The following is a 14862-nucleotide window of genomic DNA, read 5'->3' on the forward strand; positions in this document are numbered from 1 at the left end:
CCTACGTATCTCCCCGTGAGATGGAGAAATCAAGGCTACGTAGTTCTTGGTTAAAAAAAAATCCGAATGTTTTGAGTGTGTTTAAAAAAAAATTGTTTTGTGATAAAAAGTTTTGACGAAAAGAAAAAAAATAAGAGTTTGATTTTAGTAAGTATTTTAAAATATGAGTTTTAAGACGATCAAGTTGTACAACTTGTTTCCCAAAACTCAAGGAATAAAGAAGATGTCACTTCTAATTTAATTCTCTAAAAATATTTTATTATTTTCGATTTTTAAGTTGAGTTTCAAAACCACCAAGTAGTACAACTTGTTTTTAACAACTCAAAGATAAAAAAAGTTACATCCAATAAATAAATCGGTTTTAGATTAGTTCATTAAAATAGATAAATGAATGAATAAATAAATAAATGAATAAATAAATAGAATAAAATAAATAAGTAAAATAAAGAGAGTTTTAGAACTATCAAGTTGTACTACTTGTGTCCTAACAACTCAAAGATTAAAAAGAGTTACGTCTAATAAATAAATCAATTTTAGATTAGTTCGTTAGAATAAATAAATAAATGAATAAATAAATAGAATAAATAAATAAAATAAAATAAAATAAATAAGTAAAATAGAGTTTTAGAACTATCAAGTTGTACCACTTGTGTCCTAACAACTCAAAGATTAAAAAGATATCACATTTAATTAGTTTTTATCATAATATTTATTTGTATTTTTATGATGAAATTGATATTTAATTATGAAGAAAATTAAACATTTTAAAAAATAAATAAATAAAAAAATAAAAAATAAAATGAATAGATTTAAATGAGCTGAGATTAGTAAGAGATTTAAATGGGCTGAGATTAGTAAAATTTAAATGAGCTGAGATTAGTAAAGTTTAAATGGGTTGAGATTAGTAAAATAAAAACTAATGAATTTAAATGGACTGAGTTATGGGCTGAGATTAAAATGAATAGGTTAGTAAAATGTCTCAAGCCCAAAGTAACTTAAACAAAAAAACAAAGTTCAAAACATAAAACCCTAATTACTAATTGAGGTTGGGTGGCTGATGAGAGAAAGAAACTCATGTGCGGTTGGGTTAGGGCTGTTGGAAAAACGGGTTGGCTGATGGCAGAAAGAACCCCAGGTGCGACTGGGTTGGGGTTGATGGCAAAACTCAGGTCGATTGGCAAAAGGCATGCATCAGCTGCAGCCAGGTTAGAAAATAAAAGGGAAAACGAAGAACACAGAAATGGTGATGGCGACCTCGGCGACGACGACCTCAACGATGGTGACAGTGCCGACGACGACAATAGCAACAGTGACATCAACGATGGCAACAACGAAGAAGACATAATCACAGGTTCAGATTTTTAATCGTTTTCGTTCATTAAATAAAAAAGTTTACATTTTTTAAATAAAAGAGTGATTCTGATGATGATGATAAATAGCAAAATATGTATTGTACAGGAAGAAAAAAAACATACCTAATATTTCGTGTTTGTTGTTTGTTACTAAAAACTCTTTCTGATTTCTCCCCTTTCTCCTTCTTTGTATGTATATTTTTCTTGGAGTTAACCTCAGATTCTTCCCCCTCTTTGAAATTTTCAGGGTGTATTTATAGAGTTTTTTTTATATGTTTAGTTGTTTTCTTGTCTGTGCCTCTGTTTCCAGTTCCTAGTTTGATTTTTAAATCCTTTGCTCATCATCTGCATGTTTATGCATCTTTGATGCATTCATAATTTTAGATTATTTTGTTTTTATCTGATTATTTGCTGAGCTTTTATTTGTCCTTTAGTTTCTTTTTTTTAAACTCAAAAATTTGTCTCTTTGTTCTGCATAATGTGTACAAAGGCTGATTTATAAAAGTTGTCTTTTTATTTCTTTATTTAGCTACAACAGGTTCAAATGTATCAGTGAGCATGACTTGTGCATCAATGACAGTCAGCATCAACACAACAAAACAAGCAACACTTGCTTGTGCATCAATGGCTTGTGCATCAATGGCAGTCAGCATCAACATAGCAAAACTGTAAACAACTGGCTTTATTTGAATTAGTTTGACCTAATTTTTTTTTGTAATTTAATTTGGCTTTATTTGAATTTGTAATTTGATTTGATTTTAGAATTGTACTTAGATTTGAAATTGTAAATTTATGAGACATAATGAAAATATTTATTGTAATTATTTTTATTTCCTTTTTTTAAATATATATTTCCTTTTTTGATTTGTTTTCAAAATGGGCAAAATTGGGGTACTACAGCTGCCCCTATTTAAATATATTTTACTTGGAAAATATGAAAATATGAATAATAATGGTATTCGTTTTCATGTTATCAGGTAAAAGATAAGTAAATATAAGGACCTAAATTTTGTCCAAAACAAACACATGTATTAAAGTGCATTTGAAATGTTAAAGTAAGAATGATGCAAATTTTTTAGATGTGCAAAATAATCGTCTTCAGATTAATTGCCGATGAGTAGATCGACAGAAATAAAAATGATCGTCTTCGGATTGGTTACCGAGTAGATCGACAGAAATGAAGGTGATCGTCTTCGGATTGGGTTCCGATGCGTGGATCTAAAGAAATTAAAAGTGATCGTTCAGATTGGTTTCCGATGCGTAGATCTATAGAAAAAAATGATCGTCTTCGGATTGGTTACCGATGCGTAGATCTATAGAAATAAAAATGATCGTCTTCGGATTGGTTACCGATGCGTGGATCTAAAGAAATTAAAAATGATCGTCTTTGGATTGGTTACTGATGTGTAGATCTATAGAAAAAATGATCGTATTCGGATTGGTTATCGATGCGTAGATCTATAGAAATGAAAGTGATCGTCTTCGGATTGGTTACCGATGCATAGATCGTAATTGGTCCAATCTTGAAGGTAGATAAAGAGGGGGAATAAGTATATGATATTTGCAATTCGGATGATAAGGTATGAACGATTCATGCGTGTGTGAGACATTGAGTATAGGTAAAGTGTCAATGAAGATGTATAGATCATGTGAGTATGAGGAAATTATGTATGGTTTATGTGTCATGCATTATAGATAAATTTTTGTTTTTTTCTTTGATTCCCCGATCCTTATGCTCTTCTCCATCCCAAGATTCAATGGATGAATAAAGACAAATATTGTTTCCACATGATGACTCTTCGTATCTATCGAATGATTGCTTTTTCGAAGTGAAGCAAAAATCCATTGTTTAAAATGACTACCCTCCTTATTATTTTTCACACACTCATATATCTTGAGAATCAAACGAGTTCCCGTTTATATTTTTTCAAGTGTCAAAATATTTAAAATACTTTTATATTTTCACATATTTCAAATTCCAACATTTATTATTATAAAACAAAATTTTGAAACAATAGAACACTCAATAATGAAACTTGATTGGTATATAAAGAGTGTAACGTACAACATCGAATGACAATATTGGAAAATGTACATTCATTACATTGAAAACAAAACAAATGAGGCAGGGGTTACAATGTGGGGACGAGTATGTTTAATTTAGGTGGAGACATAACAAGCGCTAGTCATTCATGTAATTTAGGAATCAGCTTCCACGAATAATAACTGCCCCAGTTTGAAGCGCTTGATTTTTTATTATCCCTAACTTTTGCATGGACTGTTCTTCCAAGTTTCCAATCCATCGGGATGCTCTAATTTTTCCTAGGTTACCTTTTTAGGTTTTCAACCTAGCGAGCCCATTTTTTTTAAGCATAATATTTTTTGACTGCATCTGAATTTACTGGAAGTGGAAGGTCATCTCCATCCATTTCTGCGAGTATTAGAGCTCCCCCAGAAAAAGCTTTTTTCACAATATATGGTCCTTCGTAATTCGGGGTCCATTTTCCACGAGCATCTTTTTTTATGGGCAATATTTTTTTTAACACTAAGTCCCCTTCTTGAAACTCTTGAGGAAGAACTTTTTTCTCGTATGCCTTTTTAAGTCTTTTTGGATATAGCCGACCGTGACATAGGGCTATCATTCTTTTTTCTTCTATGAGATTTAATTGGTCAAATCGTGATTGAACCCACTCAGCCTCTTCCAGTTTTGTTTCCATCAAGACTCTGATCGAGGGAATTTCAACTTCAATGGGAAGTACCACTTCTAGTCTTATTTGTTGCTTCTATAGCCCCGTTCATTTTTGGACGATATGACAAAGAATTATGGTGCTGAATTTTGAAATTATCACACAACTCCTTCATCATTTTATTATTCAAATTAGTCGCGTTATCAGTGATTATCTTGTTTGGCAAGCCATATTGACAAATCAATTCTCTTTTGATGAATTTGACAACCACACTTCTCGTCACATTGGCATAAGAAGTGGCTTCAACCCATTTTGTGAAATAACCTATAGCTACTAGGATAAATTGGTGACCATTGGAAGCTTTAGGCTCGATGAGTCCAATAACATCCATCCCCCACATTGAAAACGACCATGGTGATGTTAAAACATTCAAAGAGGTAGGCGGTACATGTATTTTATCAGCATATATTTGACATTTATGACATTTCTTTACGTAACTAAAACAATCAGATTCCATAATCAACCAATAATAGCCAGTCCTCAAGATTTTTCTTGCAATTGCGTGTCCATTTACATGAGTTCCAAAAGAACCTTCGTGAACCTCTTGAATAATTTTCTCTGCTTCTGCTTGATCCACACATTTAAGGAGAACCATATAATGATTTCTCTTGTAAAGCACATCACCATTTAAGAAGAAGTTCATTGATAGTCTCCTTAAAACCCTCTTGTCGTTTTCTGAAACACCTGATGGATATTCTTTATTCTTAACATAGGATTTGATATCATAAAACCATGGTTTGCTATCAAGCTCTTCTTCTATCGATAAGCAATATGCTGGCTTATCCTTTTTTTGAATTTTTCTGACCGGCACATCCTGACCGATACTTATTTTGAACATTGATGACAATATGGCCAGGGCGTCAGCCAATTGGTTTCCTTCTCGAGGAATATGGTGAAAAGTGATATGCTAGAAGTATTCTACCAATTCTTTGATATATGTATGGTACAGAATCCATTTGGAGTCTCGAGTTTCCTACTCTCCTTTTGTTTGATGGATGACCAAAAACGAGTCTCCATATACCTCAAGAACTTTTACCTTTGATTCAATAGTTGCTTTAATGCCCATGACACATGTCTCATATTCTGCAATATTGTTTGTGCAATCAAAACACAATCTAGCCGTAAATGGAGTGAACTGGTTCTCTGGGGAAATCAAAATGGCTCCAATTCCATGCCCTAATGCATTAGAAGCACCATCAAACACCAAAGTCCATTTTTCTTTATCAGATGATTCAATCTCTTCAAATAAAGTCATGATACCTTCATCGGGGAATTCACACTACATTGATTGATAATATTCTACAGGTTGTTGGGCCAAATACTCCGCTAGGACGCTTCCTTTGATAGCTTTTTGTGTAACGTATACCAAATCGTATTTTGATAACAACATCTGCCAACGAGAATCCTTCTAGTAAGAGCAGGTTTCTCAAAGATGTATTTAATTGGGTCCATTTTAGACACCAACCAAGTTGTATGACATAACATGTATTGCCTCAACCGAAGAGCGGCCCATGCTAATGCGCAACATGTTCGTTCAAGCAGTGAATATCTTGTTTCACAGTTTGTGAACTTTTTGCTCAAATAATAAATAGCATGTTCCTTCTTACCAGATTCATCATGTTGCCCTAGTACACAACCCATTGACTCGTCAAGTATTGTTGAGTACATAATAAGTGGTTTTCCAGGAACTGGAGGCACTAATATTGGAGGTTTTGACAAGTATTGCTTAATCTTTTTGAAAGATTTTTGACAATTCTCATTCCATTCAACCTTTTGGTCTTTGCGCAACAACTTGAAAATTGGCTCGCATGTAGCGGTGAGATGCGATATGAACCTGGCAATGTAATTCAATCTGCCCAAAAAGCCACGAACTTCTCTTTCCGTGCGTGAAGCGGGCATTTCTTATATTGCTCTTACTTTATCTAGATCGACTTCTATCCATTTTTGAATAACGATAAACCCAAGTAACTTGCCTGATCTTACACCAAAAGTGTATTTAGAAGGGTTTAAACGGAGTTTGAACTTCCTTAGTCGCACAAACAACTTTTGAAGGTTAACAACATGGTCTTCTTCGGTTCGATATTTTGCAATCATATCGTCCACATAAACTTCTATTTCTTTATGCATCATGTCATGAAACAAAGTTACCATTGCTCTTTGGTAGGTTGCCCCAGCATTCTTCAATCCAAATGGCATCACTTTGTAACAAAAAGTCCCTTATTGTGTAATGAATGTAGTTTTCTCCATATCTTCGGGAGTCATCTTGATTTGATTATACCTTGAGAAACCATCCATGAAGGAGAAAAGAGAATACTAAGCAGTGCTATCTACCAGGACATCAATGTGAGGAAAAAAAATCTTCTTTTGGACTAGCTTTATTTAAATCCCGATAATCAACACACATTCGAACCTTTCCATCTTTCTTTGGAACCAGAACAATATTAGCAACCCATTGAGGATATTTTGCCACTGCTAAGAAACCAACATCAAATTGTTTTTTGACCTCTTCTCTAATTTTAAGTGACATATCAGGCCTCATCCTCCTCAATTTTTGTTTAATTGGAGCACATTCAGGCTTGAGTGGTAGCTTGTGTTCAACTATGTTAGTATTTAGCCCAGGCATATCCTGATATGACCATGCAAAGACATCCACATAATCAAATAAAAGTTCAACCAGCTTTTCTCGTTCACTTTCTTTCATAGACATGCCAATTTTAACTTCTTTCTTATTATGTTCAGTCCCTAAATTGATCACCTCAACAGGTTCTTGATAGGGTTGGATTATCTTAGCTTCCTGTTCAATTAATATTTCTAGTTCTGGGGGAGGTTCACAATTGTCTTCACAATCCTCGTCAGCGTGATTGATTGGGTGTTCAAAATTACAAGAAAGTATTCTAGCGCTGCTATTTTCAACATATTCATTTTCGACTCTGCATGGTTTAAATTAAGAAGAAAAAAGAAATATGAATAAAGATTGCCAAAAAAGAAAAGAGAAAAACAAAAACAACTGGAGAATTCAAAAATGCATTTGTTGATAATAAGTATGGAATTGAAATACATGTGCCCTATTAGTTATCCTTATAGCCTTGGACAAAGCAAAAGGAGTTAAAATACATAATTACTTTGAACATGAATTAACAAACACGAGAAACACGATGATCTTCCAATTATTGAGATTAGTGTTTGGAGAACAAGGGTACACCAATTTGAGGGTATCATCATCAACATGATCCTCTTCCACAACAACCACTTGATCAGCATATATTATTCCAGTGCTTTGAAAGGTTTGATGAATGTCACAAATAGGGATCTTTTGTGAATTTGGTACCCGATTTTCCCAACGAGCTAGCTTGCTTTCTCATTTTTCTTTTACAACATTCTCTTGATCAGCTTTGGTAGGTATATATCTCAACCCGTACTTATCCTTCTTTTCTGGTATTTCTATCAATTTCCCGAATTTAACAAAAGCTCCTCCTTCCAACATGGATTTTGTAGACTTCAATGATGTGGTAGATAGTTTTGGTTCTTTTAAACGAAATTCTTCATCCATGAAGACAACATTGACGATTTCTAATGCTTGAAAGGAAGTCTCAATGGCTTCCTCTGCTTCTTCAATGTATCCCGTAGAAGATAGATGACTCACTATCATATCTTCTTCCCCAGATATTATCACCAGATTATTGTTCACTATAAACTTTAGCTTCTGATGGAGAGTGGATGTTACTGCTCCAGCAGCGTGAATCCACGGTCTCCCTAAAAGGCAACTATACGCCGACTTAATATCCATCACTTGGAAGGTTATTCCAAAGTTATGGGGTTCGATTTGAATCGGAAGGTCAATCTCTCCAACAACTTGTCTTCTGGATCCATCAAACATTTTCACCACCATAGTACTTGGCTTCAAGCAAGCCCCGTCAACAAATTATTTTGATAATGTTGATTTTGGCATGACATTTAACGATGAACCGTTATCAACTAGCACTCGTGCAAGAATATGATCATGACACCTCACAGAGATATGTAGTGTTTTATTATGCTCCATCCCCTCAGCTGGTAATTCAACATCGCTAAAACTCAAACTGCTACTAGCGATGATATTACCGACAACCCCATCAAATTGGTCGACAGTGATATCATGAGTAACATGGGCCTCATTTAAAATTTTCATTAGTGCCCTTTTGTGCGCTTCAGAGTTTAATAACAAAGAAAGAATAGATATCTTGGAAGGGGTTTGATTTAGTTGATCTACCACCTTATACTCATTTTGCTTTATAAACTTCAAAAATTCGTTAGCTTCTTCTGTAGGCACCGTCTTTTTGCAAATTTCTGGTCCTTTTATGGCATGATACACAACCCCTTTCCCTTTTTCGCCATGACCCTCCTTTTCCCTAAGTTGTTCGGGAGTGTATACTCGACCACTACGGGTCATCCCACCAATCCCTGAAATATTGGTGACATCAGTACCTTGATATTTAGAGCTATCCCCTGATTGGTGGTTGAATAAATGGGATGTAACTTCATAACTCCATGGTACCGCCTTGTTATTTTCATAAGGAAAAAAGGTTGGTGCTTGAACAATTATTGCATTTTTCCCACTATGAGTTGGCTTAGGATTCTCCTTTCTATAGAGGATTTTCAATGGTCTTGGAAAAGATCTATCATTTTCCATGCATGGCTCTATGGTTGATACATAATCATCTTTTGTGTACTGGTTTATCTCTTCTTCAATGAGATTGACAACGGCATCTCCGTGACCCGGCAAAGGATTATTCCCTACATTGGGACCGTCTTCCTTGAAGGTGAGCCATTTTGAATTAATCAATTCTTGCACTTTAGTTTTTAAGGCTTGACAATATTCGACGGAATTCCCCACGGCTCCGCCATGGTATTCACATCTGGCATTTGGATTATACCATTTCGGGAATGGTGGTTCTAGAGGTTTCATTGGCCTCAGGACTACCATTGAATATTGAAGTAAGTGAGGCAACAACTGGCTGTACGTGACGGGAATTGGGTCAAAATGGGTTATCCTTTTTTCTCGATTGACAAGTGGTCTGTAGTGATTTGAGATTGGATTTTGGTTCCATTGACTTTGTTGGGAAAATGCAGTAGGTGGTGGTTGATAAAAAAGTGGTCTTGAAGGGTGATATTGAGGGTATGAAGCTTGTGTGGTTGCGGCCATATATGGATAAGGAATGTAAGGAGTTTGTGGTATCGGGGGCTGGAAGTTTGGGGGTAGATAAGAATTGATGGGTGGAAAGTAAGAGACTCTAGGGTTTACCATTACAGCATTAGTGTCCTCTTCTTTCTTTTTTGTGAATGTCGCTTGGGGTCTTTTTATGCCAGTTGGTGTACATACAATCTTGCCACTCCTCATCCCATTTTCTATCCTTTTTCCTATCATGACAAGGTCAGAAAAAGTTTGATGACATACTCCCAATCATCGTATCATAAAAAGGCGACTGGAGAGTATCCATAAACATACCAACCATTTCTTTTCAGATAAAGAAGGTTCTTCTTGTGATGTCATTTCCCTCCACCGTTGCGCGTATTCTTTGAAAGCTTTGTTGTCCTTTTTCAATGAATTTTGCAATTGCATCCTATCAGGGGCCATGTCAACTTTGTACTTGTATTGTTACAAAAAGGCATCAGCTAGGTCTTTCCATGAACGAATTTGATTTCGCTCGAGATGCATATACCAACTTAACGATGCCCCACTCAAACTGTCTTGGAAAAAGTGAATGAGAAGTTTATCGTTATGAGCATGAGAAACCATTTTTTTGCAATACATAATTAGATGATTTTTAGGACATGTGTTGCCTTTGTATTTTTCAAAGTCAGGAACCTTGAATTTTGGAGGGATAGTCACATCAGGAACCAAACACATGTCGAAAGCTTCGAGACTATAAACATTATGCCCCTCAATTGTTTTTATTCGCTCTTCTAAGACATGAAATTTTTCCTTTGATTGTGTATCATCTCCAATGTGAGGTTGATGCCAATTCCCATTAGCATCAAAATGGGGCACTTGAGGTACACTATATGGAATATTTTCTGTGGGTATAGTGTTTTGGGGTGGCACATAGCCCAGATGAGGTGGGATTTGTGATTGGTTTAAGTTTTGGGGATTTACAGTTGAGTGGTTTTTTGGTTATTTTCTATGGGGTTGATGACTACAGACGGAGTATAACCAGGTGAGAGACCATATATAGGAAATTGCATAGCTGCTGTGCGGAATTTTTGGTTAGTCGGAGTAAAACCCGGTGGATGAAAAGGAGTAGTTTGGTGTTCTTCATTTACAATTGGAGGATCCCCATCTGTATTCTCCTTCCTTGCCAAAGCCTGTATAGCTTCCAAGATTCGATCGACCTTTTCCTTCAGTTGGTTGACATTCGCTCTCATCACCTCTTGGTTTTGCTCGAGTTCATCTATGATCTTGGAATTCGCGCGCGTTCGATAAGGGTGTCGGGGAAACAACTTTATTGATTTTTTTTCTGTTTTTTTTATTAAAAAAATAAATAAATAAATAAAATTTCTATGAGTATTAAAATATGAATGCGATGGAAATGAAATAAATTAGTTAATTATGATAGTTGGATAGTGGGGAATCATACGCCTTAGGTAATAGCAAGGACAAATTATTAGTGAAGAAAATATGAGGACTGGAAATCAAAATAGAAAATCCTTCATTGATAAGAAAAAGAGTACCTCATATTCAAATTAAAAACTACATTGACTATGGGATTTCAATCTTCTTTTTTAATAGGACAACCAATTTTCTCTTCCAATTCTTCTATCAAATTTTTGCAATATTCAACGAGCTTGTAGACTTTGACTAGAGTATTCAACGGATGCATTACCGCATCAATCTCTCTTAGATGCTTTGGAATTTTTAAGACTGCTTGATTAGCTAGCATTGCCAATTTTGAAAAACAGTCTTTCCAATGTCTTCCTTTATCTTCCAGCTCTTTATAGATCTCTTGATTCTTTAATTGACCTAGCAACACCATAAACCGATCCTCCCAATATAAGGTTTCGTCCTTTAGGTCACTATAGATCTTTTCTTGGTAATCAATGTAATTCTTTAGCTCACTAGAATTCTCCATTTCTTTTCTTAGTGCGTCTTGATGTTTTGAGAGTAGTTCTTCAATTTCTTCTTTGTGTTGCCTCTCATTCCTTACTTGACTCTCATACTCAGCAACCATTTTTTTCAGTTGTTTCTTTAAATCTTCAAACTCTTTTTTTTTTTTTTTTTTTTTTATCTTCTTTCCACATCTTGTATGTCAAGTTTATTTTCTTTTTCAATTTTCAACCTCTTGTTACTTCTTTCAATTAACTGACTTTTACATGTGTTTTCTGATCGTAAGTTTTCATTCTCTTAGGAGACTTTTTCTAACTTCACTTGTAGCTCTTTTTTCTCCTCCTCGGATTTCAACAATAATGCTTTGAGTTCTCCTATTTCTTCATTGGTGGCAATGGTAGGTTCATATATTTCCTGATCACTCGAGGGTGTATTGTGGAAAGGCAACTTGATTTCTTGGACTCTATTATTTACCCATTGTTGATTGGGTTCTTTTGTGCTGCAAATTCTGCATCCAAGTGTTTTTCCTTTTCTGATGATCTTTTCCCAAGCTCGACTTATCATTCGCAACATCGGTGGGTCTACTATACCCGTATTGTGCAAAATAAAAGCTTCCAACGACTTATCATCTGGTTTTTCCAACATAGGGTAGCCAAGTTGTCTCAAAGCTACCGCCGAATTGTAATTAATACATCCTTTGGTTCCCATGAGAGGCACATTTGGTAAATCTCCGCATTGACATACTACTTCCTCCACCCCTTGTTCTCTGTGATACCATGAAATTATGTCTCCAGTAAGGCTAGCTATACTTTGAGCCCATTCACGATTATCTTTAATTTCAATATGATACCCTTTCTTGAACATATGAGACATGAACCAGGTGTACAACACTGGAACACAACATAAAATTGTTCCCCCTTTCTTCTCATGTCGCATATGCAGAGAGTAGTATACATCAGCAAGAATCGCGGGAACTAGGTTTTGTTTATGTTTGTTAAAAGCTAAGAAGACATTTATAGCAGCAAAATCAAAAAATTATCAAGGTTTGGGAATAAAACAATACCATAGATAATTAGAGCCAAAACATCTATGAAAACACTCCATTCTTTTTTAAAGGCTAAATCGTGGCACTTTTGCTCTAGATATTTTCTTGAAAAACCATGAATGGCTCATTTTTCTTCTTTTGTACTTGCCAACTCTCTTATGTCGATTTTCAACACTTCAGAAATTGCATCAAAACTTGGTGGTTGCCCAGTATATCGATAAGGATTTCCTTTCTCTAGGGAATAACCCAATATTCGCTCAAATTCCTCTAATGTCGGGGGCCAACTGAAAGTCTTGAAAGGTGAAACATCTTAAGAGAGGGTCGTAGTACTGAGCCAACGCCGTGAGTGCCCCTATTTGCACATTTATTGCCAAGAGATTTAGGATCTTCCCATATTTGCGAAAGAAACTCTCACGTTGTATAGTTTTCATTTGATTGCTAATGTCTCTTAAACTTTTCAAATCAAGTTGTTTGAACTTTAAAAGTAAAGTTTTTCTCTTTTCCAATCCCATTGTCCACTTTAATTTAACACATGACTAAGGTTCTTATGATTCCCCAACAATCCTGAAAATTGATGCAAAATGCCAGTTCATTTTCCAAAAGAAACAATGTCATGTCATGAGAGATGAATGCAATTATGTAGAATGACTGTTGTGAATATATAACATTTTGAATGAATGTATGATGTGTTTTTTGCTTATATGGATATTCTTATAATGAAAGGGTCTATTGGCTTATGTAGTGAAACTCTCACAAGGGTGGCTCTATAGTTCTAAACCCGTTCCCTAGAGCCAATAATCTCATTTTGGAATATTGTCAACAACAATAGGTAAACTATTTGGAGTGACAATACCCTCAACAAGATCAAACTCTAGGTGAGATTTTCATGCTAACCAAACAGGATGTACATCCAGAAGGCTACCACTACACGACATCGAAACTAAACTTAAGTTTTGTTTAAACCCGGGTGTAAGGTTTCACTCATAAGTATGTGTTGTTGGACTTAGGTCCCATTAATCCTAATTTTGACATAATTAACAAACATACAATGTTCATACATTATGTGATAAATCTAACATTTTAACTGAGTAAGATTTCAGGAACAACAATTCAACCCTACATACTTGAGACAATTGCTTGGAACTCAAGAAATCAACAAAAGCTGGAAAATCTACTGAGCAAATCGATTAGGCAATCGATTCTGTAAAAGGGTTGTATGAAGTGTGTAGTCTGTGATTACACAATCGATTAGGCAATCGACTGGCACAATCATTGATAAAAATTGTGCAAGTCAGAGGCAAGCCGTTTAGCACCCTAATCGATTGGCACATCGATTGTTTAATCACAAAGACTAAAACTGATTAGATACATCGATTGACAAATCGATTGAGCAAGTCACAGGGCCTAGCCATTTAATACGCTAATCGATTGGCAAATCGATTTCGTAAATAAGATTTTATAAGGAACATGGTCTGTGACAAACACAATCGATTGGACAATCCATTGTGAAAAATTCCTTTGAAACAAGTTTGGCATCAATCGATTAGGCAATCGATTGAACTGAACAAACTGGTAAAATCTTTTTTCAGGAACATAACACTTAATCGATTGGCACATTGATTTACTTGAAATAAGCTAAATCCCTACTTTAAACCCAATCGATTGGCAAATCAATTGACACAAAAATTTGAGTTACAGGGAACACTAAATATATGGCCAAATCGATTATGTGTATTAATGAATCGATTATGTGACTTAATGAATCGACTAGGTAATCGATTGTTTTGATCTTGTTGTTGGAACAAAACATCTTAAATCGATTATGCAATCGAGTCAACTATTAACTACACATAATTTTCTGAAAAGTATTTTTAAAATAATCGATTAGTTTATGTAGTTTCAAGATTCAAGAAAAACAAGACTTGCGATAATCGATTGGCTAATCGATTGCGCCTGTTTTATTACATTAATGAAGCGATTGGGAAGTCGATTTATATGTTGTTTTTCCGAAACTATATAAACGGTTTTCAATCACTTTCTCTAATAACTTTTGATAACATTTGAATAACCTTTGATATTGCTTTTTCAGACCGAGAACCAACGATTATTCATAATCAATAGAGAGCTGAAAAAGACCTCTTGAGAGAAAAAGAGAATGATCTAACAAACACTCAAATGGACAAACAACTTCTTGTGTGAGATTCATTGCAAGTGATTGAGACCAAATTCTGTATATCTTTTACATTTTCTATAACAAACACTTTGTAAAGAAAGAACTGATCAAAATCCAGTAGTGAAACTGGTAGTTATCTTCATTGTTGAGTGGGCTCATCAAGAAGAAGCTTCACTGTGATCTTGGAAGAGTTTGTAGAGAAACTTTGGGATACAGTGGTTGCCAAATAGAATAGAGAGAGAGTTTTAAGATTGATAGGTCGGGAGGGCTGGAACATCTGTAAAACACTCTAAAAGATTCTATTGAAAAAGGCCGAAATCGTTTAGTTTCGGGACTGGATCTAGGTCGTCTAATAGACGGCTGAACCATTATAAAAATCGTGGTGCACTTCTCTCTATCCTTACTCTTTATTATCATTGTATGATTGTATGATTAATCTTGATTGCATGCTTGTATCTTGATTA

The 14862-nt window shown here is 35.0% G+C and overlaps 1 protein-coding gene across 1 annotated transcript; it reads right to left on the reverse strand.

The window, feature by feature from the left end:
* Positions 1 to 7457: 7457 nt before the first annotated feature.
* Positions 7458 to 10501, reverse strand: LOC101504558 (uncharacterized). Its single transcript, XM_027332091.1, has 4 exons — positions 10233 to 10501; positions 8352 to 9093; positions 8112 to 8249; positions 7458 to 7997 (listed from the first exon to the last, which is right to left on the reverse strand). Exons 1-4 carry the CDS (start codon positions 10499 to 10501, stop codon positions 7458 to 7460), a joined length of 1689 nt encoding a protein of 562 aa, XP_027187892.1.
* Between the last annotated feature and the right edge of the window lie 4361 nt (positions 10502 to 14862).

Source organism: Cicer arietinum, chromosome 2, assembly GCF_000331145.2.
Source record: "Cicer arietinum cultivar CDC Frontier isolate Library 1 chromosome 2, Cicar.CDCFrontier_v2.0, whole genome shotgun sequence".
NCBI classification, from domain to species: domain Eukaryota; kingdom Viridiplantae; phylum Streptophyta; class Magnoliopsida; order Fabales; family Fabaceae; genus Cicer; species Cicer arietinum.

Bases quoted from the DNA above. Each gene is read 5' to 3' on its own strand.
- LOC101504558 (XM_027332091.1), bottom strand. From the start codon at position 10,501: ATGAGAGCGAATGTCAACCAACTGAAGGAAAAGGTCGATCGAATCTTG. The intron at 9,094-10,232 runs GTAAATCCCCAA...CGTCACGTACAG, and splicing joins AACCAAAAAACCACTCAACT to CCAGTTGTTGCCTCACTTAC. The intron at 8,250-8,351 runs GTGGTAGATCAA...ATTTTAAATGAG, and splicing joins TAAAGCAAAATGAGTATAAG to GCCCATGTTACTCATGATAT.